This window comes from Panicum virgatum, chromosome 8N, assembly GCF_016808335.1.
Source record: "Panicum virgatum strain AP13 chromosome 8N, P.virgatum_v5, whole genome shotgun sequence".
NCBI lineage: Eukaryota > Viridiplantae > Streptophyta > Magnoliopsida > Poales > Poaceae > Panicum > Panicum virgatum.
In genome coordinates this window covers 47,557,217-47,579,409 of record NC_053152.1, presented here as the reverse complement: position 1 = coordinate 47,579,409, position 22,193 = coordinate 47,557,217, and the positions used below count along the sequence as shown (strand labels likewise).

General features: G+C 47.4%; 2 protein-coding genes and 1 long non-coding RNA gene across 4 annotated transcripts; 2 read left to right on the top strand and 1 right to left on the bottom strand.

The window, feature by feature from the left end:
- The first annotated feature begins 7,223 nt into the window (after nt 1–7,223).
- On the top strand, nt 7,224–7,776 carry LOC120686777. Its single transcript, XR_005680373.1, has 2 exons — nt 7,224–7,343; nt 7,424–7,776. It is a non-coding gene; the product is annotated as an uncharacterized LOC120686777 (long non-coding RNA).
- Nucleotides 7,777–10,671: 2,895 nt separating this feature from the next.
- On the top strand, nt 10,672–12,378 carry LOC120685171. The gene has a single exon (XM_039966995.1). The coding sequence runs from the start codon at nt 10,672–10,674 to the stop codon at nt 12,376–12,378; it is 1,707 nt and encodes a 568-aa protein (XP_039822929.1).
- Nucleotides 12,379–16,216: 3,838 nt separating this feature from the next.
- Nucleotides 16,217–17,454, bottom strand: LOC120684507. Of its 2 annotated transcripts, XM_039966353.1 has the most exons (3): nt 16,679–17,454; nt 16,442–16,594; nt 16,217–16,334 (listed from the first exon to the last, which is right to left on the bottom strand). In XM_039966353.1, exons 1-3 carry the CDS (start codon nt 17,325–17,327, stop codon nt 16,288–16,290), a joined length of 849 nt encoding a protein of 282 aa, XP_039822287.1. In that variant the 5' UTR covers nt 17,328–17,454; the 3' UTR covers nt 16,217–16,287. The 2 variants fall into 2 exon arrangements, with proteins under 2 accessions (XP_039822287.1, XP_039822286.1); XM_039966352.1 differs by having other exon boundaries at nt 16,442–17,454.
- Nucleotides 17,455–22,193: the final 4,739 nt, after the last annotated feature.

Here is a 22,193-nt window from a genome sequence, read left to right as displayed (position 1 = left end):
AGGCATCTCAAATGACCCGGGGGATCACCTTATATAGGGTGGAGAGGCTCCCCTAGCCGATACCAACTGTCTGCAAAAAGACAGTAGGCATCAGAACTTCCGGTCACTCTGAATGTAAATAGTAGCCATTGCAGCTCTGACAAAGTAACGAGCTTACGTAATTTCTCTGACGCGTTACTCCGATGGGGCGTTGGTAATTCCGGTGCTGAAGAGTTTTTGAATTCCCAAAACATGCTCTCTGAGTGATGCTCCGATGCTTAGTTTGATGGACATCAAAGCTTCCGGTGCTGAAGGAACTTTGAAATCCTGAAAATATGCTCTTTGAAATCCTTCATCTCTTTATGACACTCGATACTACGAAAGGTCCTTAATCTTCGAAATTGAGTCTATGGCACGTCTGATCATGAAAATTGAGTGGTCTCCTTTAATATTTCATATGCGACTTTAACGGTAATTATTCATTCCTTCAAAACACATGTTAGTCACAATCACCAAAACTTACCATATTGCATCTATTAGCCTAGAAGCTTCCAAAATCGAATGCATTTTATATGTGTATCAGGATCAAGTTCAGATACATATGATAGATATTGTAAGTGTATACCATTATAATACCATAACGAAAGAGAGTAGTAAGAAGTTAATTACATGACTGAAAATCTCAATCTTAAGTAAATAAAATAAACGTCTTGAACTACCAGTTGGATCTGTTGTGGCGTTGTACTTGGGGAGTTGAGTTGGCTTGTAGCCGAGCGGCCATGAAGTTCGCTGCAGAGCGACTGAGAGTGGCGAGGTCGGGTCAAATGGGAGGTTGACCGGCGGTGGCCTTTGGTTATCATTATGAGCGAAGGCTGTCTGTAGGATGACGCGGTTTTCTTGCTAGGAGGAACCTTCGGGCATTTCTTGGTATGCCCTCTGTAAGCTCTCAACTTCTGCCTCCATCTCTGCTAGCCTGCGCCTGGCCTCGCCTAACTTGTTGGCTTGGTCCATTGCCCTCTTTTTGGTTCCAAGCTGGGCTTCGATGTTCTTTTTCTTCATTTCGAGGGTTTTGAGCTTGAGTGCAGTTTCTGTGAGTTGATGAGCTTCGGAGTTTTCAGTGTTATCAAACTGGTCTCCATGAGGGGCAGTTTCGTTGTTGATGTCTTCCATTTGTGGGTTGACTCCTTCGTGCTGCGGTTGGGGGCCGTCGACGTTGCGACCAGGCTCGGTGGAGGTGCTTGTGGTGCCGGCGATGGCTTTCTTCTTCGCTGGGGCCATGAGAGTTGTCTTACGTGCTGGAACGGTGGGCGCCGCAGTTGCGATCTTTGCTTTGTAGAAGCCCAGACAGGGAGCATGAACAGTAGGAAAGGTGGCAATGAAAGTAAGTGTCGAACTCTCCAATAATAATCAGAAAATTCAACCCCTTACACTGTGGAGAGAGGGGGCTATTTATACCCCTAGCCCTCGACCAGGTTTTCCTAAATTGCCCCCTCCCAACTCATTTACAGCTCACCCTTAGCCGGTTCCGGGGTAAAATTACAATGTGAGAGGTTTACAAATCCGACCTTTTCACGTATTCGGAAGGTGTACAACTCCGACCTTCTTACATATTCACGTTTTACTCACATATCTTCAGTCGACGAAGGTTACAATAACCTTCGGGTACCTCCGGGAGTTTGGGCCATGAAGGTTCCATCAACGATCGACCAGCCGCCATCGTTCCCAGTCGCGGGCTCTTTTCCCGAAGGTCTTGATTTTCGAGTTTATGCTTCCGGGTAGCCGTTCGTCACCTTCGGCGCGGTGGAGGCGATATCCTTCGAAACGAAGGCCTTGGTGTTTGCGCTTGCGTTTCAGGGCAGCCATCCGTTACCTTCGGCCTTCAGAACGTGATATCCTTCGGCCCGAAGGTCATGGTCTTCGAGCTTGCGCTCCTTAGTGTTCATCCGATACCTTCGGGTACGCTTGGCTCCATTTCGTTGTGGCCCTGAAAACAGGTTAGGGAGCATTTCCGAGGGTGAGGGTTTGACCCGAAGGTCCAATCCCCAACAGTCTCCATCAACACACTCCATCGAGGAAAGGGATAGTCATCGTGGTAGTTTGCATATCTCCAATATCCTATGAGATTAATGGTAAAGCAGAGATGGTCTTTCAATAAAACTATATGCCCGTATGCCCGGTTACTCTCCATAGAAGTGCAAGGGTATTTAAGCACTCTCATCAGGGAACGATGGAATTTTTTTCCCTCTCATCGCAAGGTGCATGATGTAGTCAGTCATTCATAACAGCTGATCAATTGGCCATCTACTCTCTAATTACCTGCTACAAAATCCAACGTGCATGTTTAGTTCGCCCTAGTAGCCGTATGCATTTATAAGCATCGATCACGCGTGATCTCGGATGAGACTTGAATGACGAAGATTCTTCAGGAAGCATGAGGTTCATGCTTGCTTGTTGAAACGGAACAATGAAACAGACATGGGAACTGAATTTCAGAACGTAATAAGCGAGCAGTTGGCATCTATCTCGTTTTTGCTTCAAACACTGTCGCGGTTTCGGCAGCAGATTCTCGTTTCGTCGTCCTGGTGCACTAGTGCTATTTGTCTGAAGTTTCCTTCCACATCGGATCACTTGGCCAAAGAACTTTCTGGTCAGAGCCTTTCAGTTTCAGGTCCCAGGATGACTTTTTCCCTTCCGCTGCCTCTGTTAGGCTTACCAAAGGGATGCTTCGATCGGATCTGAATCCATGGTGGCAACCGAGACGGCTACTACGAGGAGCTGCTCGATGACCGTGCAACTCCGAAGCTGGCCGGCGATCGATCTGAAACTCCTCCGTTGTTCGTGGCGAATAATGCGACGGCGAGGCGGCAAGTTGCCAAGAGGCCGTCGCCATCCTTGGATCGGTGGGGTTCGCTGCCGCATCACGCTCCGCTCCGCGCCCTGGCCACTCTGCCATGGCGCACCTTGCAGCCCCCGCGCCGGCCTGGCTGGCGACGACGACCGGCTCCCCTGTGGCAATCTCCGGCCGATCATCGCCAGCACATATCCGATCCAATGGCCTAAAGGGGCCGAGGGGTGGACGGTACTTGAAATGCCGTCATGGGATGGAGCGGAGCGTGATGCGGCAGCGTCCAATGGCCTAAAGTAGCCTCAGCTCGCCGGTCATGGGATGGACGCTGCAAGCAGCGGGTGGAACGAGGGAGGGAGAAGCCTCCGCGGCGCGGTGCCCCTCCGGCGAGCCATTCGGGGAGCTACGGAGGCGGCGCGTTGTATCGACCAGGCGGCAGGCCGGGTGGACGGTGTCCGGAATGCCAACCGGGTGGACGGTATTTGAAATACCGTCCACCCCTAGGCCCCCTCTGTCCGTCAGATGGGAGATGTGCGGGCCAGATCATCGTCTGCGGGACAAGGGAGCCATCGTCATCGCCTGGCCAGGCCTCCGGCGCGCGCGGAAGTTGGATGGCGGAGTGCCCGTAGGCCTGGTGGAGCGCTGGAGCAGAGGTGACGCGCGCGGCAGCCGGAGAAGCCGGCGGCGAGCGTGGAGCCCCACCGGTGGAGGTCGTCGGCTCGTCGCTGGGCAAGCGGCCGCAAGTTGGTGTGGTCCTGGTCCTCTCGCTTTCTCACGACACGTTCTCCGGCGAGCGGCCATGCCCAAGCCCATGCGGCGTCATGCTCTATCTACCTCTTTCCGGACGTCCGGCCGACGGGACGGCGGCGCAGCCACGCAGCTCGAAGGGTCCGCCAGCCGGACTAGGAGCTGTTCGATCGCCGTTGACCCCGTTCAATACAACTCTGAAGCAGGTCGGTCGGTGGTCTGACCCTCTGACGACGAAGCTCCATTCTTGACGAATGCGGCGGCGACGCTGCCGCTTCCCCGGCCGCGACCTCCACCGGCGGCGGGATCCTCCGGCTGCCGCGGCACGCCCCGCGGTCCACCCGGCCCGGACCCTCCGCCATGGCGCTGCCGAGCTCTGACGAGGATGCCATTGCTCTGGGACTAAAATGCGCGGCCGATCTCGCCCACACATCTCCCATCTGTACTTACCCAGTCGTCCACCGGGTTGGCATTTCAAACACCGTCCACCCCGTCGTTGCTGGCACGCCGCCACCGCGGCTCGCCGGAGCGCCGCCGCTTCGCGGAGGTTCGTCCTCCCTGTATCTCCTGCGAATCTGCTTCCTCCAGAAGAATCCTACATTCTTGACCGGCGTGCGGTACTCTCAGCTCTCTGCTCCTGCCCGCGTGCGCCGCGCCGGCCTACGCCATGCTCTCGCCTCCATGACCGCCGCGCATCCACCAAGGGCGGAGGGCTACACCCCCAGCAGGTGCCATCGTGGTCTCCTGCAATGCCATCGACCCCTGTCCGTTGCAACAACGCCTCCTGCTGCACTACTGTTGTAATGCATGTGAAAGTATGTTCTTTTGTACTGTACTAATTAGGAGTTATAATAGTGGCTGCTGTTGTTTCTATACTGAACTATTGCAAACAGCTTAATCTCTAAAAAAACGTCTTTCAGTAATCATCGCTCTATACCAAACCGCAATCCTTACATTTTTTTCCACTGCCTAATTGCACAAGTAAATCAATTACGTGTATCCAGATGAAGTCCCATCATGCTACTACCCTAATCTTTTACTTACGATTCTATGCCAATTCGGAGTCCAAAGATTGCGCCACGTCGCCGACCATTTCGGCCGTCGGATCGGGCGCGTGGACGTTCGAGATCGTGCCGTCCCCCAGTATTTTACAAAAAGGCCCTCGGCTTTCATAGTAATCTAACCCGCCGTCCACTCCTCTCTCTCAGGAATTTTTGCTTATAAGCCCTCATAGTTTTCCAAAATCAACCCACAATCCAACAAAACCGGCCCAGTCAAATTTACAAAACAAACCCAAAGTTTTCTCATAATCAACCCACTATCCTTATCTTCTCTCAGAAAATTTGTTAGAGAGACCCTCAGATTTTACTTAAATTACGCAAGAATTCATTCCCTTGGTTATTTCTACACGAGCAACATGACCACCAAAACGCGTCCGAACAAAACAGTGCCCAATATAAAATTTGCTTAACATTTCAAAACCTACAATTTTATTAGTCTACATTTTTAAACTCAAAACGGTTCCTCCATTCATTCACACAAATGTTTACATACGACCGTTACACCAACGATTTGGACACCAAAACATATTCGAATTAAAAAAACATTGAACATAGACGTACTCCCTCCATACTGGTATTAGAAGTCGTTTAGGACAGCATTTAGCATACCAAGGAGTCATTAATTAGGGAGAAGTTTTCCCTGTCTGCTCTTATTAAATACGATTGCGGATGTTCCCGGCAGAACTGTCTCTCCCACTTAAGTTGGCTAGCGCAGCGGGTTAGCAAACCAAACGGGCGCCGGTTCGACTCCTTGCTGGTCCAACATTTTTTGGTTTTAGCTGATTTTGCATGGTACTGTGTGTCTGGTGCGCTGCATGGCGCGCTGGTTGGTTTCGACGGTGGGCGCGCTTGGTGGCTGGCGTCCGCGCGCTTTTTTTTTCGCGTTTCCGTTTCATGGTGCGGAGGATGGCCGCGAAATTTTTTCGGAAATCCGCTGGTGCGCGCTCGCAACATTCCGCTAGCACTTTTTTTCCGTTCTTATTTAAAGGCCCGGCCGCTAGGACTCTTCGTTCAGTGGCTTGAGCTTCCTTCTCCAATTCAAGCCGTGTATCGCACACATGGACGTCGACCTGAACGAGCCTGCAGTGGAGGAAGCCGAGGGGCTCGACCTCAACGCTGTTGTACTCAGTGGCGAAGCCACACCTTGCCATTGGGGTCAGCCGACCCCGATGAAAGTCCGGCAATACTATATAAATTCACTGTTCATCATTGTTTTTTTGTGTTACAGACCCGTTGCAAAAAGCTAAAGACCCCGGTGACCATCATTGCAAGCTTCGCCCCTGGTTGTACTGGAGGAAGCACATGGGCTCGACCTCAACCAGCCCATTATGGTGGATGACAACGACAATGTTGAGTTTATTTCCATATCAACAGCATATTATTTCGTTAGTTTCCTTTCTCATATGGACCTTGCTTTTTTTATAGGCTTTGATTTGAACCTTCCATTGGATGAATATGGTGCGGTTGATTTCAGTTTTCTACAGAACCTCGCTGGTAAGATTGAGTGCTTCTTTGACAGTAAGATAAACCTTGCTGGTTGCTTTCCTCTTTTTTTTACAGTAGCATCCGGTTCACACATTCCTTTCTTCTATGTTTTTTTAAAATCTGCTGTTGAGGCTCCCATTCAAGCAAACCACCGAAGGAAAGAGATGACAGAGGAACTCAGGAAACAAGTTTATCAAGCTTTGTTGGCTAGAAGCAAGAATGGAAAACTAGGCAAGCAAGATACTGCAAGTGTTGCCGATCAGTTTGGCCTCCACATCCGAACAGTTCAACGTTTATGGAAGCGAGGTAAAATTCAACTTGCAAACTCTGTCCCGGTTGTGGTTTCTAGTCTAAAGAAGGGTAGAGTTGGCCGTAAGGCAGTCCCTGTTGATTTAGAACCATTGCGCAACATTCCTCTAAAGGAAAGAATGACCATAGAGGATGTGTGCAACCAATTACACTTGAGCAAATGGAGGATTCAAAGGTATTTGAAAAAGGGTTTTCTTAGGCACCACTCTAGTAGCATCAAACCATATCTCACTCAAGCTAACAAAAAGTCTAGGTTAAAGTGGTGTGTTGATATGATAGAGAGAGAATTGCTTGCTGATCCAAGGTTTAAGGATTTTTATGACTTTGTGATCATTGATGAAAAATGGTTCTACCTCCATCAAAAATCAGAAAAATATTATTTGCTACCTGAAGAAGATGATCCCAATCGGACGTGTAAGAACAAGAATTACATCCCTAGGCTCATGTTCTTGTGTGTTTGTGCTCGGCCAAGGTTTAGAGATGGGGAGTGCATTTTTGATGGTAAGCTTGGATGTTTTCCTCTTGTCACTTATGAACCGGCTGTAAGGGGTAATCAAAGAACCGGCCGTGTCCGTGGAGAATTGGTTATGAAGCCCATTACATCGATCACAAGAGATGTCATTAGGGACTTCATGATCAATAAGGTGTTGCCGGCTATTAGAGCCAAATGGCCAAGGGAAGATGTGGGCAAACCGATATTCATTCAACAGGTTAATGCGCCTTCTCATCTAAAGCTGGATGATCCGGTGTTTTGTGAGGCTGCTAAGCAAGATGGCTTCGATATTCGACTAATCTATCAACCACCTAATTCTCCGGATTTCAACATTCTAGACTTGGGTTTTTTCCGAGCAATTCAAGCTATTCAATACAAGAAAAATGCTAAAACATTAGAAGCCCTAGTTCCAACAGTGCAAGAGGTAAAATGCTCAATTGTTCGCTTGTTTCAACTACTAGTTTACCCCTACTTGTTGACTGATTTCTAACACACATTTTGTAGGCATTCATGGAGTATTGTCCGTACAAAGCAAATAGAATTTTTGTAACTCTTCAGACTGTTTTGAAGGAATCCATCAAGGTTAAAGGAAACAACAATTACAAAATTCCTCACATGCAAAAACAAAGACTTGAGAGAGAAGAATGGCTGCCATTGCAAATCTCTTGCGAAGCATCCTTGCTAGATGAAGCTCTCGCTAGTCTTGCTGCATCAAACTAGACAAAATACTTTAGTAGGAGCAATTGCAAACTAGAAGGTGCATCTTTGTTTGAATGAATGGGACATGTAATCTTACTGTTTGTTCTTTGCATCTTCCATTTGCTTGTCCAACTTAATCAAAACATGGTCAGGCACAAGTACAGTGTCGCCATCCATTTGCAGCTCGTTGACATAAAGAATAAAAACCTCACAATCGAACTTTTCCATGTCACCCATAATCTTTGCTGCTAGATCGTAGTCTCTGTGAACTAAACCGCAACGGGCGCACCTGCTGGCGAGGCGACGAGCTAGGTGGCATCCTTCTTCGTCACTGTCGCCGTGTGTCGTGCAGCAGCGAACGCAAAGGGAAGGCTGGTCCTCCGGCAGCACCGAGTCCGGAATGATGGTGGAGTCCGGCAGCACCGAGTCCGGCAAGACCTCCACCAGCGACTCCATGGAGTCCGGCGCGGCCGAGTCTGGCGCCTCCATGGAGACCGGCAGCACCGAGCCCAGTGTCTCCATGGAGTCCGGCAGCACCCATTCCAGCACCTCCATGGAGTCTGGCGCGACCTCCGCCGGCGCTTCCATGGAGTCCTCCGCCAAATCCTCTGACGCATCCCTGCTAGAGTACGGCATCGACTCCTCCACCGCATCCATGGAAGCCGACTGCAAGAAGTTGGAGGTGGCGGCGGTGTGGCGGATGGCGACGGCGAGCGGGACGAGAAGAAGCCGAGGGGCGCGGCGGCGAATAAGAATGGGTCGCGACGGATGGAAATTGAGGAATGGGCGCCGCGTTTATGGCTGGAACGGCGTGTGCGCGCGGCGAACGAAGAGGCACACGAGGGCAAAGACGTCAGTTCGGGCTACCGCAGGGAGGAACGACATCTATTGTGCGACTTCGCGTTTTGCCCAGGATGACTTCTAAAACCGATACGGAGGGAGTAGCTCAAAATTTCAAAACCAACAAATTCGCAATAGAGTAGCCTTGAAAAATCCAAATCTCTTTTCCAATTCCTCCATCAAACCTAACATCCGAGCACCGAAACACATTTAAATTAAAACTTTCCAACACAAATGTTCCTCCAAATTCCAAAACCTATAACTTTCATACATAGCAAACACAATTCAATGCTATTTTCTAATTCTCTTGCATAATTTTTCACATTTGAACACAAGATACACTTCAAAAAAAAGTACTCTATATTCCAAAATCTAAAACATTTCCACAGAGCGAACTTTACAATTCAACGTGCTTTGGCATTCATTTCCCCAAAAATTATTTATAAGATTACACATAAAAATAAAAAACCGTACCACAAATACATGCACTGGTCACCCGCGGCAACGCCACGGCCTTTTCTAGTTGTTCAAGATTCATAAACTGAACAACATTTTGGCATGTTCATTAGGTATCCACTTGCCACTTGCAAGACCTTGTGCCTCGCAAGTCTACGCCCAATAAAGTAAGCACACTTGATACAAGAGGATTAGATGATGCCACTAGTTAGCACTTATAGCACCAATCTGTAATTTGATACCTTGACCTCGCAAATGTCTACGGATGGTACAAAATTTTTGTACAAAAATATTACTCAATATGTTTTCACTAAGTTTATGTATTGCAAACCATTTGCATTGGCTATAAGGAAGCATCATTCCAATAAAACAAATTATTGTGATATTAATGTTAACATGTAAATGAGTCACCATATGTCGATTAATAATTCCCCAAAGGTCAAAATATCACATATTACAACAACAATGTATATCAATAAGCATCATGTTATTTTTTTTGAAGTATCAGGAACAGCTTAATCCCTAAAAAAATATTTCTTTTAGTAATCATCGCTCTATACCGAACTTGTGTCCTTCCTGTTTTTTTTACCGCTGCCTAATTGCACAAAAAAAAAAGTTCCACGTATCCTGCTGAACTCCCATCCATGCTACTACCCTAATTGTTTAAGATTCAATCAAACAACATTTTAGCATGTTCATTTCGTACCCACTTGACACTTTAGCAAACTGCAAGACCATGTGCCTCGCAAGTCTATGCCCCGAAACGCAACACTTGATACAAGAGGGTTAATTTACTGACATCAGTAGTTAGCACTTATAGCACCAATATGTAATTTGATATCTTGACCTCAAAAATGTCAACAGACGCATATAAAAGGTTTTGTAGAAACACATTACTCCCTATGTTTTCACTACGTTTGTGTATCACACACTGTTTGCATTGGCTATAGGGAAGCATCATTCCAATAAAACGACCCATAAAACAAACGTAATGAGATATTTATTTTTTCCATGGTACTGCAAACAGCTTAATCTCTAAAAAAGCATGTCTTTTAGTCATCATCGCTCCATACCGAATCTGAAATTCTGAATCCCTTCCTGCTGTTATCCACTGCTTAATTGGATGAGTAAATCAGTTCCGTGAATCTTGTTGAAGTCCCATCATATCCATGCTACGTACTACCATAAACTTCAAGTTTCAATGACTGAAGTGCATTTTAGTTTGTTCATTTGGTGCCCACTTGTCACTTCAGCAAACTGCAAGACAATGTGCCTCACAAGTCTACGTAAGCGAGCGGACGTAATACAACGGACATAACTAGTAACGCCACTAGTTAGCAATTATAGCACCAAATCAAAATTTGATTCCTTGACCGTGTCCACAAGTCTGCAAGACAATTTGTGGAGAAGCATCGATCAATACCCACCTCCATTATTTTATTCCATCCCATTCCATGGCGTACAAACATAGTATGCATGTATGGTCCTCTTGTATGTAAGTATATGGATCAACAAGCACCAAGAGATGTCTTTTCTTTCTATAAATACATGCATGGGCCTCTTAGAGGGAGAGGGCTCTCCAAGACTCCTACTATCTACTCCGTGAACCACAGCGCCCACTGTGATCATCAGATACCATGGCTTCTGACATGGATTTCTCACCCACACCCAGCCCCCTTCCCCAAGATTATAATTATTGCAATTGTAGCGATCGTATAACAACTGTACGAGTTCTCGTCATCGTAGCTGTTCTCTCCATGCTCCTCTTGCACATCCTGGGCTCGTTACGCCGGTTGTCGAGCCACGATCTCCTCCACTCCATCGTGTCGGGAATCTACACGCACTCCTACCCGCTGGTGAGCTACATCATTGGGCTCATGAAAGCTTCCGACTGGTACCATGTCCACTTTGCCATCTGGGCCGTGTTCCTGCTGCTGCTCCTCGGCAACACAGACAGCCTCACAGCCCGCCGCCTCAGCGACATCGACAATTGGAAGAGCATCTACGTGAAGCACCTCTTCAAGGTGTTCTTGATGGTGTACGTCATGCTGAAGATATACGGGTCCCCCAGTGAGGATGGTAAGCACGTCCCACCTGTGCCCCACCTGCCCGCACTCACGGCCATCCTAGTTGTTGTCGTCCTCAAGTGGTATGTCATGATCGCCTCCATGAGGATGGTGAGCAAGTCCTACCTCTGCAAGAACACCAAGGTGGTCGCCGAGTACATGAAGCATAAGGACAACAACCTAGGGGAGCCCTTCGATCCGGTGACCATGGAAGGCTACCGGTACATGGTCGCGGGCGAGAAATATTGCCGCGTCAAGCGCCCTGCTGCTGGGGGCAAACCATGGTACGAGCAGGACGGCCCCAGCTGCTCGAAGAAGGTCACCACCGTGGAGCAGATCTGGCAGTGCAAGGGGAGGCTGCTTCTCCATGGTCAGCGAGGCAAGTTGCTCAAGGACCTGTGCCTCTCCATGGCACTCTCCAAGATGCTCAACCGGAGATTTGCTGGCTTTGAGCTCTCAGAGGCAGAGCTGGAGAAAACCCATGACTTTGTGTTCAAAGGCCTGCTCTCTGGGGACAAGCCGCACCAGCGGGCCTTCAGGGTCGTCGAGGAAGAGCTTGTTTTCGTCCATGACCTATATTACACAAGGTATTCTTACCTCGACCGAAAGGGTCGGTTCTTTGCTCTCTGCCTGCCCGTCATCATGTTTGCCCTATGCTCCTGGCTCACCTGCCTGCTTGCCATGGATCGCCGTAGGGTTGCCCTCACCATTTTCATAACCCTTGTTGTCGCATTCCTGGAGGCATACCAGCTGTACCTGTATATAGCCTCAGGTTGGTTCAAGGTGGCGCTGGTACGGAGCTACGTCACCACGCCTTTTCTGCAAAGAAACAGGTGCTTCCTTGAGATGATGATAGGCCTTCTCTTGAGGTTTAAGGGGTATCGCCCATGGAAGGGTAGACTTGGGCAATACTGTATCCTCCGGGACCTTGGCCGCAAAAGCCGAGTCAGCAGTTGTCTCCACTATGCTACACTGTTCCTGGTGGACAAGACCAAGAAGGGGCGCAAGAATTCAGTCAGGCTGTCCGAGAATGTGAAGAAAGCCGTCGTAGATTCCCTACTGAGAAGCGAGGGCCAGCTGACCAATGGGGTAGCATCGCTACAAAACAATCGCGTCCATGATAAACTCTCAAGGGCATGTGATGTTACTGCTACCGATGGGACGGTGACTCGCACCATACTGGTCTGGCACGTTGCCACAACCCTGTGCGAGCACCATCCGGTGGATGCACCTGAACTGTTGCCCGACCACATCTCTGAATCGGAATCCATGCTTGATCGGGCACTCGACGAAGCAAGCCAGTTACTCAAAAAGGCCAAGACGTTGGAGAGCAGGTGTGAGGAGCTAATGAGTGTTAGTTACAAAGATTCTAGGGTTCTACACTGGATCGATATCTAGGCATACAAGATCGAGTACGGGTATATCTTCTAGTAGATAAACATGGGGTTCATCCTAGTTCTAGTACAACAGAGAGAGAGAGGAAGGTATGGAGATGAAGGTGCAAACCATCCGTGGAAGGGGGCGCAGAGGAGCTCGACCCCGCGGGTGCCATGGCGTCGATGGAGTCGAGGATGGAGGCGAGGAAGTCCGGGTTGGCAAGACGTGGATCCGGCGGCGACGATGGGCGGCGAGGGTAATGGTACCCTTCGGGCCAGGAACGGCGGCGTCGGTGGGGAACGTCGTGGCAGCGCTGGGGTGCTTCCCGTCGGCCTTGCGCTCCCTTAGATCGGTAGGGTTTGTGGGAGAGGGATTTGGCAGCGGTCAACTTGGGCGTCTGTGCCCCGGCCCCCCTCCTATTCTATATAGCGCAGGCGACGGGGGCCCACCAGCCATAATGACTGGGCGCCCCCGATCAGGGCGCGATCAAAGGGGATTTGGCCCGATCTTTGGATCGGGCCTGGAGATCATATCCAACATTCTCCCCCTTGATCTCTCATTTTCTTATTCTTGTTCTTTATCTGAGTTTGGTTCATCCCATCGCAGATCAGTGTATAGGGCGTGCCTCGTCATGACAGTTATTACTGTCAGATTAACAGCCACAATCACTTTTCTGGTCCGAAACAGAGTCTTATTCTAGGGCCCTCTTTGTCCAGGAATCATAGACTTTCCCTTAAACCCATGCCGGCTAAGTGTTCTCTGAACACATTGGGTGGTAGGCCTTTTGTAAGCGGATCCGCTAACATCTTGTTCGTTCTGATATGTTCTAGACAAATAGTTTGATCCTGGACTTGCTCCTTAACAACATAAAACTTGATGTCGATGTGTTTGGCAGCACCACTCGACTTGTTGTTATGAGCATAGAATACTGCTGGCTCGTTGTCGCAGTATAATTTCAGTGGTTTTTCTATGCTGTCGACCACTTTCAATCCGGGTACGAATTTCTTTAGCCATGTGACCTGCCCCGAGGCCTCATAACATGCCACAAATTCAGCATACATCATGGAGGATGTTGTAACTGTCTGTTTGGAGCTTTTCCACGATATTGCTCCTTTTGCAAGAGTGAAGATGTATCCAGATGTGGACTTTCTATCATCTGCATCTCCTGCAAAATCTGAATCTGAATACCCTTCTATTTCTAAAGTTTCTGATTTTCTATATGTTAGCATGAGGCCAGTTGTGCCCCTCACATAGCGCAAAGCTTTCTTTACCATTTTCCAGTGCTCTATGCCTGGATTACTCTGGTATCTGCCAAGTACCCCGGTAACGAAACTTAAGTCAGGGCGTGTGCACACTTGTGCATACTGTAAGCTTCCGACAGCCGAAGCATAAGGCACTGCCTTCATTTGCTCGAGCTCATACTGGTTCTTGGGACACTGATGTTTCCCGAAACTGTCGCCCTTGACTATTGGAGCAGGTGTGGGCTTGCTCGCATGCATACCGTATTTCTTTAATATCTTTTCTAAGTATGCTTTCTGTGATAATCCTAAAGCCCCTCTTCTTCTATCTCGGTGAATCTCAATTCCTAAGACGAACGAAGCTTCACCAAGATCTTTCATATCAAATTTCGAGGACAAGAATTTCTTTGTCTCCAGTAGTAGATTAACATCACTGCTAGCTAGCAGAATGTCATCCACATACAAGATGAGGAAAATAAATTTTCCGTTCTTGAACTTCGCATAAATACAATTGTCCTCTTCATTTTCTTTAAATCCAAACTTTCTAATTGTTTCATCAAATTTCAAGTACCACTGCCTCGAGGCTTGCTTCAAGCCATAAATTGATTTTCTCAAGCGGCATCCTAAATTTTCTTTGCCTTCCATGACAAAACCTTTGGGCTGTGCCATGTAGACATCTTCATACAAATCCCCATTTAGAAATGCCGTTTTCACATCCATCTGATGCAATTCTAAATCATAATGTGCCACTAAGGCCATTATTATTCTGAAAGAGTCTTTACATGAGACCGGAGAGAATGTCTCATTGTAATCTATTCCTTCTCTTTGCGTGAAGCCTTTTGCCACGAGCTGCGCTTTATATCTTTCTATGTTCCCTTTGGAGTCACATTTCGTTTTGTAGACCCATTTGCAGCCTACTGTTTTGGCTCCTTTGGGAATTTCTTCTAAGTCCCAAACTTTATTGGTATTCATGGATTTCATTTCATCTTCCATGGCTGCAAACCATTTGGATGAATTGGCGCTTTTCATGGCTTCTTCAAAAGAGGTGGGATCACCCTCATTCTGTATTTCTTCACTATGATAGACTTCATAGTCTTTAGAAATAGCTGGTTTTCTAGTTCTTTGTGACCTTCTCGGGGCCACTGCGACTGGTATTTCTTGCACAGGAGGCTGTTGTTGCTCCCCCTCATCCATGGCAACGGGTTCTACTTGGTCCTGAGGAACAGGGTCCTCATTTCCATTTAATGCCAAGCTAGGAGAACCAACAACAGGTGGTGGCACCACAGTTTCTTGCACTGCAACGTCAGGTAGACTGACAGCAGGTGTTGGCACTGCAGTTTCCTGCTCTATCGGTGCCACAACCACAGGTAACGAGAAATAAGGCTCTTGAATCATCGGAGTGGGAACGTATACCCGCTTCTCCTCAAGGTCGATTTTTCTGGCTATTATGCTCCCCCTGATCATCTGATCTTCTAAGAAGGCAGCGTGTCTTGTTTCTACAAACTTCGTGTGTCTGTCGGGACAATAAAAGCGATATCCCTTAGACTTTTCTGGATAGCCAATAAAATGGCAACTGACTGTCTTGGGATCTAGCTTCCCAATGTTCGGATTAAACACTTTGGCCTCAGCTGGACAGCCCCATACGCGAAAATGATTAAGCGAGGGTTCTCTTCCTGTCCATAGTTCATACGGTGTTTTCGGCACCGATTTACTTGGCACCCGATTAAGAATGTAAATGGCGGTTTTTAACGCCTCCATCCACAAATTAATCGGTAATGTGGAGTAGCTCATCATACTTCTGACCATATCCATCAGGGTATGGTTTCTTCTTTCTGCTACTCCGTTCTGCTGAGGCTCGCCCGGTGTAGAATACTGGGCAACTATGCCATTTTCCATAAGGAACCTTGCAAAAGGTCCTGGAACTTGGCCATAGGGGGTGTGTCGACCGTAGTACTCTCCCCCACGGTCGGATCTGACTATCTTAATCTTTAAGTCATGTTGGTTTTCTACTTCTGCTTTGAATATCTTGAATTTATCCAATGCTTCTGATCGTTCTTTAATTGGATAAATGTAGCCATAACGCGAGTAATCGTCTGTAAATGTTATGAAAGAAACATAACCATCTATAGTAGTGACAGGGAATGGTCCACATATGTCTGTGTGAATTATTTCTAGAATTCCCACACTTCGTTTGGCACCTTTCTTTATGTTCTTAACGAATTTTCCTTTAATGCAATCAATACATTGTTCTAAATCTGAAAATTCTAACGGTGGAAGAATTGATGCTGTCACTAAGCGCTCTATTCTCCCCCTCGAAATATGGCCTAAACGACAATGCCATAATTTCGACGAAATTGCATCAATTCGTTTGCGTTTCTTAGTAACATTCTCATATGAGGAGGCATTTTTATTCTCAGAACATACTGCATTCACATTCTCAGATAATGAAAGCAAATATAATTTGTCTTGTCGGAAGGTAAGACCAACACATTCTGAATTAACTTGTATCTTACACTTGCCATCACCAAAATGACAAGCAATAGCGTCATCATCTAATTTAGACACACTTATTAATTTTCGTTGCAAAGACGGTACATAAAGAACATCTCTCAAATAAAGTACAAAGCCATTATGTAATTCTAAATGAAATTCTGCAATGGCTTCGACTTCAGCTTCTACACCGTTTGCAACTTTAATTCTTCTTGCGCCTCTTGGCAGGGTCCTCCTCATACTTGATCCCTGTAAAGAATTAGCAACATGAGTAGTTGCACCAGAATCAATCCACCACTTGGATTTGTCATAACTTAAATACAGGGATTCATCTACAAAAGTAATGGTGTCCTCACCCTTTCTTAACAACTCTTTCAGGAATTCTGGGCAGTCCCTCTTGTAGTGCCCTCTCTTTTTGCACTTCAGGCACTGGTCTTGTTCAACTGGAAAATTTTCCCGGTCTTTCTGTGGAGGTGGTCTGGAAGGGCCACTCTCATGCTGATTCTTGCCTGGTGGGAAATGTCTCTTGTTATGCTGGAAGTTCTTATTCTGGAAATTCTTTTTCTTGTGTTGAACTTGAAAAGCAAGCTCACCACCATTGGAGTTCTTAAGGCGATCTTCTTCTTGAACACACATGCCAATCAGCTTGTCAATACCCCAATCTTCTGGAAAAGCGTTATAGTTGACATGAAATGCCTCAAACGCCTTTGGTAGGGACTTGAAGACCAGCTGAACAATGAACTTTTCTGGCAAAGGCATGTCCATTGTCTTAAGCTTGTTGGCCATGTGGCTCATTTCTAAGATATGTTCTCTGATGCCACCGCCAGTGTATTTCTTGGTGATAAGCTGCTCAGCAAGAATGGCAGCATAAGCCTTGGAAGAACCAGTAAACTGACTCTTCACCTTTGCTAAATATTCTGAAGCGGTGTCACAATCTGGGATCGCCATCTTGATGGCATCTGAAGTGGAACCCTTCATGACCATAAGACACTTGCGGTTGGAATCATTCCAACATGTCTTGTCAGCATCATATCTGGTCATAGCAGAGTCATAATTCTTCTCTCGGATAGCCCAAGCAGCAGCTTCTTCATTCTGTGCCCTTACGGGCTTTTCTGGTTCTTGTGGAGCTGGCGTTGTGATGGCCAAATCTATATTGGCCATCGCCAGAGCTATCTCCAATTTTTGGTACCATTTCCCATAGTTGTTGCCATCCAGTTCAGGAATGGCATTCACATAAGTCATAGCATTGGAGCCTGAAATTTGAATTCAAAATTTGTGAGGACAACAATAAATGCATGTATCAATTTAACGTTGGTCAAAATTAAAACATGCAATAATCTGTACATTAAATCTAAATCACCGTTGCGCAGAAAAAGATATAATGTATACAAAATTCTGAACAAAATTATAATATTGCAATATCAACTTTGGTCAGAAATTACAACATTATAATATACTGAAAATTCTGAGAAATAAATTCTATAAGCCTCTATATCAATTATCTCGTTGGTTCAAATTAACATAGAGACAAAATAAATTCTTTGCAGCGGAAACATGTAAAATTCTAAATATTCAGAAGTATAATTCTTGTAAATTTCTCCTCTAAAAATAATACACGTTGGTGCATTTATTTACAGAGATCAAATTCTAAGCAAAATCATTTAAATTCATATTCAAAATGCTTCTGAAATAAAAGAAAAAGCGAATTCTGGAACTGTTTATGCGGCCCGAGACGGAAAAACGGCCCACGGCCCTTTTCCGCGCGGCCGCTCCCCCGCGCCTGGGCCCGCGGCCCAGCAGCCGACGGCCGGGCCGCCGAAACGGCCCGCGCGGCGCGCCCTCTTGGGCTGCTTCTGGCCTGGTTGGCCGGCGGCCGCCCCCAGACCGTCGGATCAAATCCGACGGCCGGGCGCCAATCCCGGTCGAGCAAAACCGGCGGGGCGTCGCCCCAAACCCTAACCGGCCATTTCTTCTCCCCCTCCCCGTTTCTCACGCCCCAGCGAGTGGAGGCGACGCCGACTGCGGCCGGCGCCAGGGAAAAGTGGTGGTGCCGCCATGGCTCCCTCGCCGGCGCGCGACGCTCGCCCAGCGATCGCGCGGCCGTCGAGATGGCCGTGGATGGCGCCCATGTTCTGGATCCGGGCCGGGTCCCGAGATGACATCACGACGGCGTCCGGCGACCGGGTTCTTGTGCGCGCGCCGACGAGCAGTGACGCGCGCAGTGGTTCTTGACCGGGAAAGGTAAGTTCTACCCTTTTCTCGGGGTTCTCTTTTAGGGTTAGGGTTTCTGGATTGGGGATCTCGGTCAATCCGAGATCAATTCGAGGTTCTTTCTTCGATTTGCATCGAAAAAAAATTCTTTCTCCTTCTAAACTCTATCCCAAAACCCGATCTATGCACTAGATCGGCGAATGATACCAATGTTAGTTACAAAGATTCTAGGGTTCTACACTGGATCGATATCTAGGCATACAAGATCGAGTACGGGTATATCTTCTAGTAGATAAACATGGGGTTCATCCTAGTTCTAGTACAACAGAGAGAGAGAGGAAGGTATGGAGATGAAGGTGCAAACCATCTGTGGAAGGGGGCGCAGAGGAGCTCGACCCCGCGGGTGCCATGGCGTCGATGGAGTCGAGGATGGAGGTGAGGAAGTCCGGGTTGGCAAGACGTGGATCCGGCGGCGACGATGGGTGGCGAGGGTACTGGTACCCTTCGGGCCGGTACCGGCACTGGCCGGGAATGCGGCGTCGGTGGGGAACGTCGTGGCAGCGCTGGGGTGGTTCCCGTCGGCCTTGCGCTCCCTTAGATCGGTAGGGTTTGTGGGAGAGGGGTTTGGCAGCGGTCAACTTGGGCGTCCGTTCCCCGGCCCCCCTCATATTCTATATAGCGCAGGCGACGGGGGCCCACCAGCCATAATGACTGGGCGCCCCCGATCAGGGCGCGATCAAAGGGGATTTGGCCCGATCTTTGGATCGGGCCTGGAGATCATATCCAACAATGAGAAGCATCACCCATGATGGCGATGCCGATGGCGATCATGAAGCATCATCGATCGTTAAGCAGGGCGCTCGGCTTGCGAGCCGTCTAATTGACAATATACCAAACACCAAATTCCGGTGGAAGGTCCTCTCTGAATTCTGGGCGGAGATGATGCTGTATGTCTCGCCGTGCGACGATGCCCGGGCGCACCTGGAAGCTCTTGCCAGAGGAGGGGAGTTCATCACGCACATCTGGGTGCTCCTCACGCATGCCGGTGTGCTCAAGCGAGGCCCGCCAGGGCCAAGGGATGTTGTCTGATCGATCTCTCCAAGACTCCAACCAGTGCAGCCGTAGTAGTGCCTGTAACATTCTACCTATATATATTGTCTACAAGTTGTCACAATTCTACCTATGTATATTGTCTACAAGTTGTCACAAATAAGTAAATGTCTTAACCGACCAAAATTGGTTATCATTCCTGTTCCTTTCTTGCAATTTATGATAGTGTGCTAGTAACGTCATGCTTCCTATGTCCGTCTCGTACCACTACCAGAATGTGACATGATATTAGCAGCACGTTATTCTTTTTAAGAAAATGAAACAGCTGGAGAGCTGCATGCTATATGATGAGAGAAGGATGCCTAGAAAGACCAGGAAAGCTGTACAAGGGCCACCGCACCATGTGAGATTGGCGCCACACCAGCGATAACAGAAAAGAAAATTTTTTTTTCAAAAGAGCTCAGACCAGGTACTAGCTCCACTCAAGAACGCTCACTTCACGATGCGTGAGAGGTATTTACCCCCTGTCATACCTGGATTAAGAAAAGAACCTGTTGGATCGTGGACCAAGAAGGGGGTTGAATTGGAATTTTTTTTCAGAAACTATTTGATCCTTAGCCTAACTCTAATGTTACCCAATCTATGAATTCAATTCCTAATAGCTAGAGCACACTAACAAAGCAAACTTAGGTTGATAAACACACTAACATGTCCATTTGACTAGAGGAGATCACACTAACAAGTATAAAACTAGACAAGAGAACACACTAGCAAGTTCAAGTACTACTCAACAAAACAAGCAAGTAAAGAGCAACAAGGAGAACAAACTGAATTAAATGCTTGAAAGAAAAGATAGAGGACACGAGACAACCGAATTTTTCCCGTGATATCGAGGTGTTGATGCTCACCCCTAGTCTATGTTGGAGCACCCACAAAGAGTTGAGCTCCCTTGCATCACGAAGAGCAAATATCCACTAAGAATGGTCTTTCTCCCATCTTCGGAACGACGACCTTGTACAAGTTCTTCTTCTTGGAGCTCCCACAAACTCCAAGAGCTCACCAAGAGTCTCCAATCACCAAGACCGTCTAGGTGCCGTCAAATACCTAGAGTAACAAAGCTCCTAAGCCTTCACTTGATCCTCACTAAACTAGCCCTAAGCTCAAGCACACTTGCTACTCTCCATTTGTTTGAATTCTTCTTGATTTGATTGAATTGCAAGCTCAAAGTCTCTCTTCTTAGCACAAGGGTGGCTTTAGGTGGTCAATGTTGCAAAGGCATCTCAAATGACCCGGGGGATCACCTTATATAGGGTGGAGAGGCTCCCCTAGCCGATACCAACTGTCTGCAAAAAGACAGTAGGCATTGGAACTTCCGGTCACTCTGAATGTAAATAGTAGCCATTGCAGCTCTGACAAAGTAACGGGCTTACGTAATTTCTCTGACGCGTTACTCCGATGGGGCGTTGGTAATTCTGGTGCTGAAGAGTTTTTGAATTCCCAAAACATGCTCTCTGAGTGATGCTCCGGTGCTTAGTTTGATGGACATCAAAGCTTCCGGTGCTGAAGGAACTTTGAAATCCTGAAAATATGCTCTTTGTGTTACACTCCGGTGCTTAGTCCGATGCTTAATTTAGACGCCATTGAAACTTCTGGTGGTACTGAGATTTTTCAGTTGAGTCCACATTGCACTGAAAATTAGCACCATACTTTTCTGCTTTCACCCTCAAATGACTTGGAGTTGATTTCTTCTTCGAGTTTTCCTTCTTCCAAGTGTTGTTTTGGCCTCTTTGGTCTGTCTTGAGCTGAGCTTGTGCAAGTGTGTAAGATTTCTAAGACCAACTCAATTTGGATCAAGCTACTAACTCACGAACCCCTCTTAATAGTACGGTCACGAACTAAAAACTATAAACCTAAACTAAATCAAGTGTCCTTCATCTCTTTATGACACTCGATACTACCAAAGGTCCTTAGTCTTCGAAATTGAGTCCGTGGCACGTCTGATCATGAAAATTGAGGGGTCTCCTTTAATATTTCATATGCGACTTTAACGGTAATTATTCATTCCTTCAAAACACATGTTAGTCATGTAAGGAACATGACATCTTTTATGCCATTTCAAGTGATTTTGGTGATCGAATGACAACACGACACTTGGACTAATATGATTGTTAAGATGATCATTCTCAGGCTTTTAGGTTCAAGTGATGACAAAGAGAAAGAGAAGATAGGCGTAGCAAGGCCCGAAGGGCCGCTCCTACGGGGGTTCCGCCCCTATAGGCACCGGTTGAACCGACGGGTCAAAAAGGGGCATCAGTGCATTGGGCGTCCTATGTTCCAGAGACGATGTCAAGCGCCCAGGAGAAGATTCTTCAGCACCGGTTCAACCGACGGTGCATCGGAGTATTGCGTCGGTGCAATGACGTCAGCGCCTAGTAGAAGATTCTTAAGCACCAGATGAATCGGTGATGCATCGGTACAAAGCATCGGTTCAACCAGTGGTCACTGCGTCAGCTGTCAGGACTTCAACGGCTACTTCGGTTTATGAGTGACCGGAAGAACCGACGCTACCCCTGCTAGAGGCATCGGTTCTTCCGGTGATACGCAGATTTTCAGCTGACCGTTGGAGCAACGGCTACAAGACTTGGTGACCTATATATATGCCTCACCCCGGCCATTTGAAGATTGCTGGAGTCCCAAGACACCTCATACACATCCAAGAACATCTCCAAGCCATACAAGAGCTCATAGATCATATCCTTAGCTTATAGCACTAGCTTTGTAAAGTGTGAGCGCTAGATTAGCTCTTAGTGAGTGTGATTACAAGGCCTTGAGCCTTTGTGCTGTGGT

Bases quoted from the DNA above. Each gene is read 5' to 3' on its own strand.
- LOC120685171 (XM_039966995.1), top strand. From the start codon at position 10,672: ATGCTCCTCTTGCACATCCTGGGCTCGTTACGCCGGTTGTCGAGCCAC.
- LOC120684507 (XM_039966352.1), bottom strand. From the start codon at position 17,327: ATGACTTATGTGAATGCCATTCCTGAACTGGATGGCAACAACTATGGG. The intron at 16,335-16,441 runs GTGAGGACACCA...AATTCTTTACAG, and splicing joins GAAAGAGTTGTTAAGAAAGG to GGATCAAGTATGAGGAGGAC.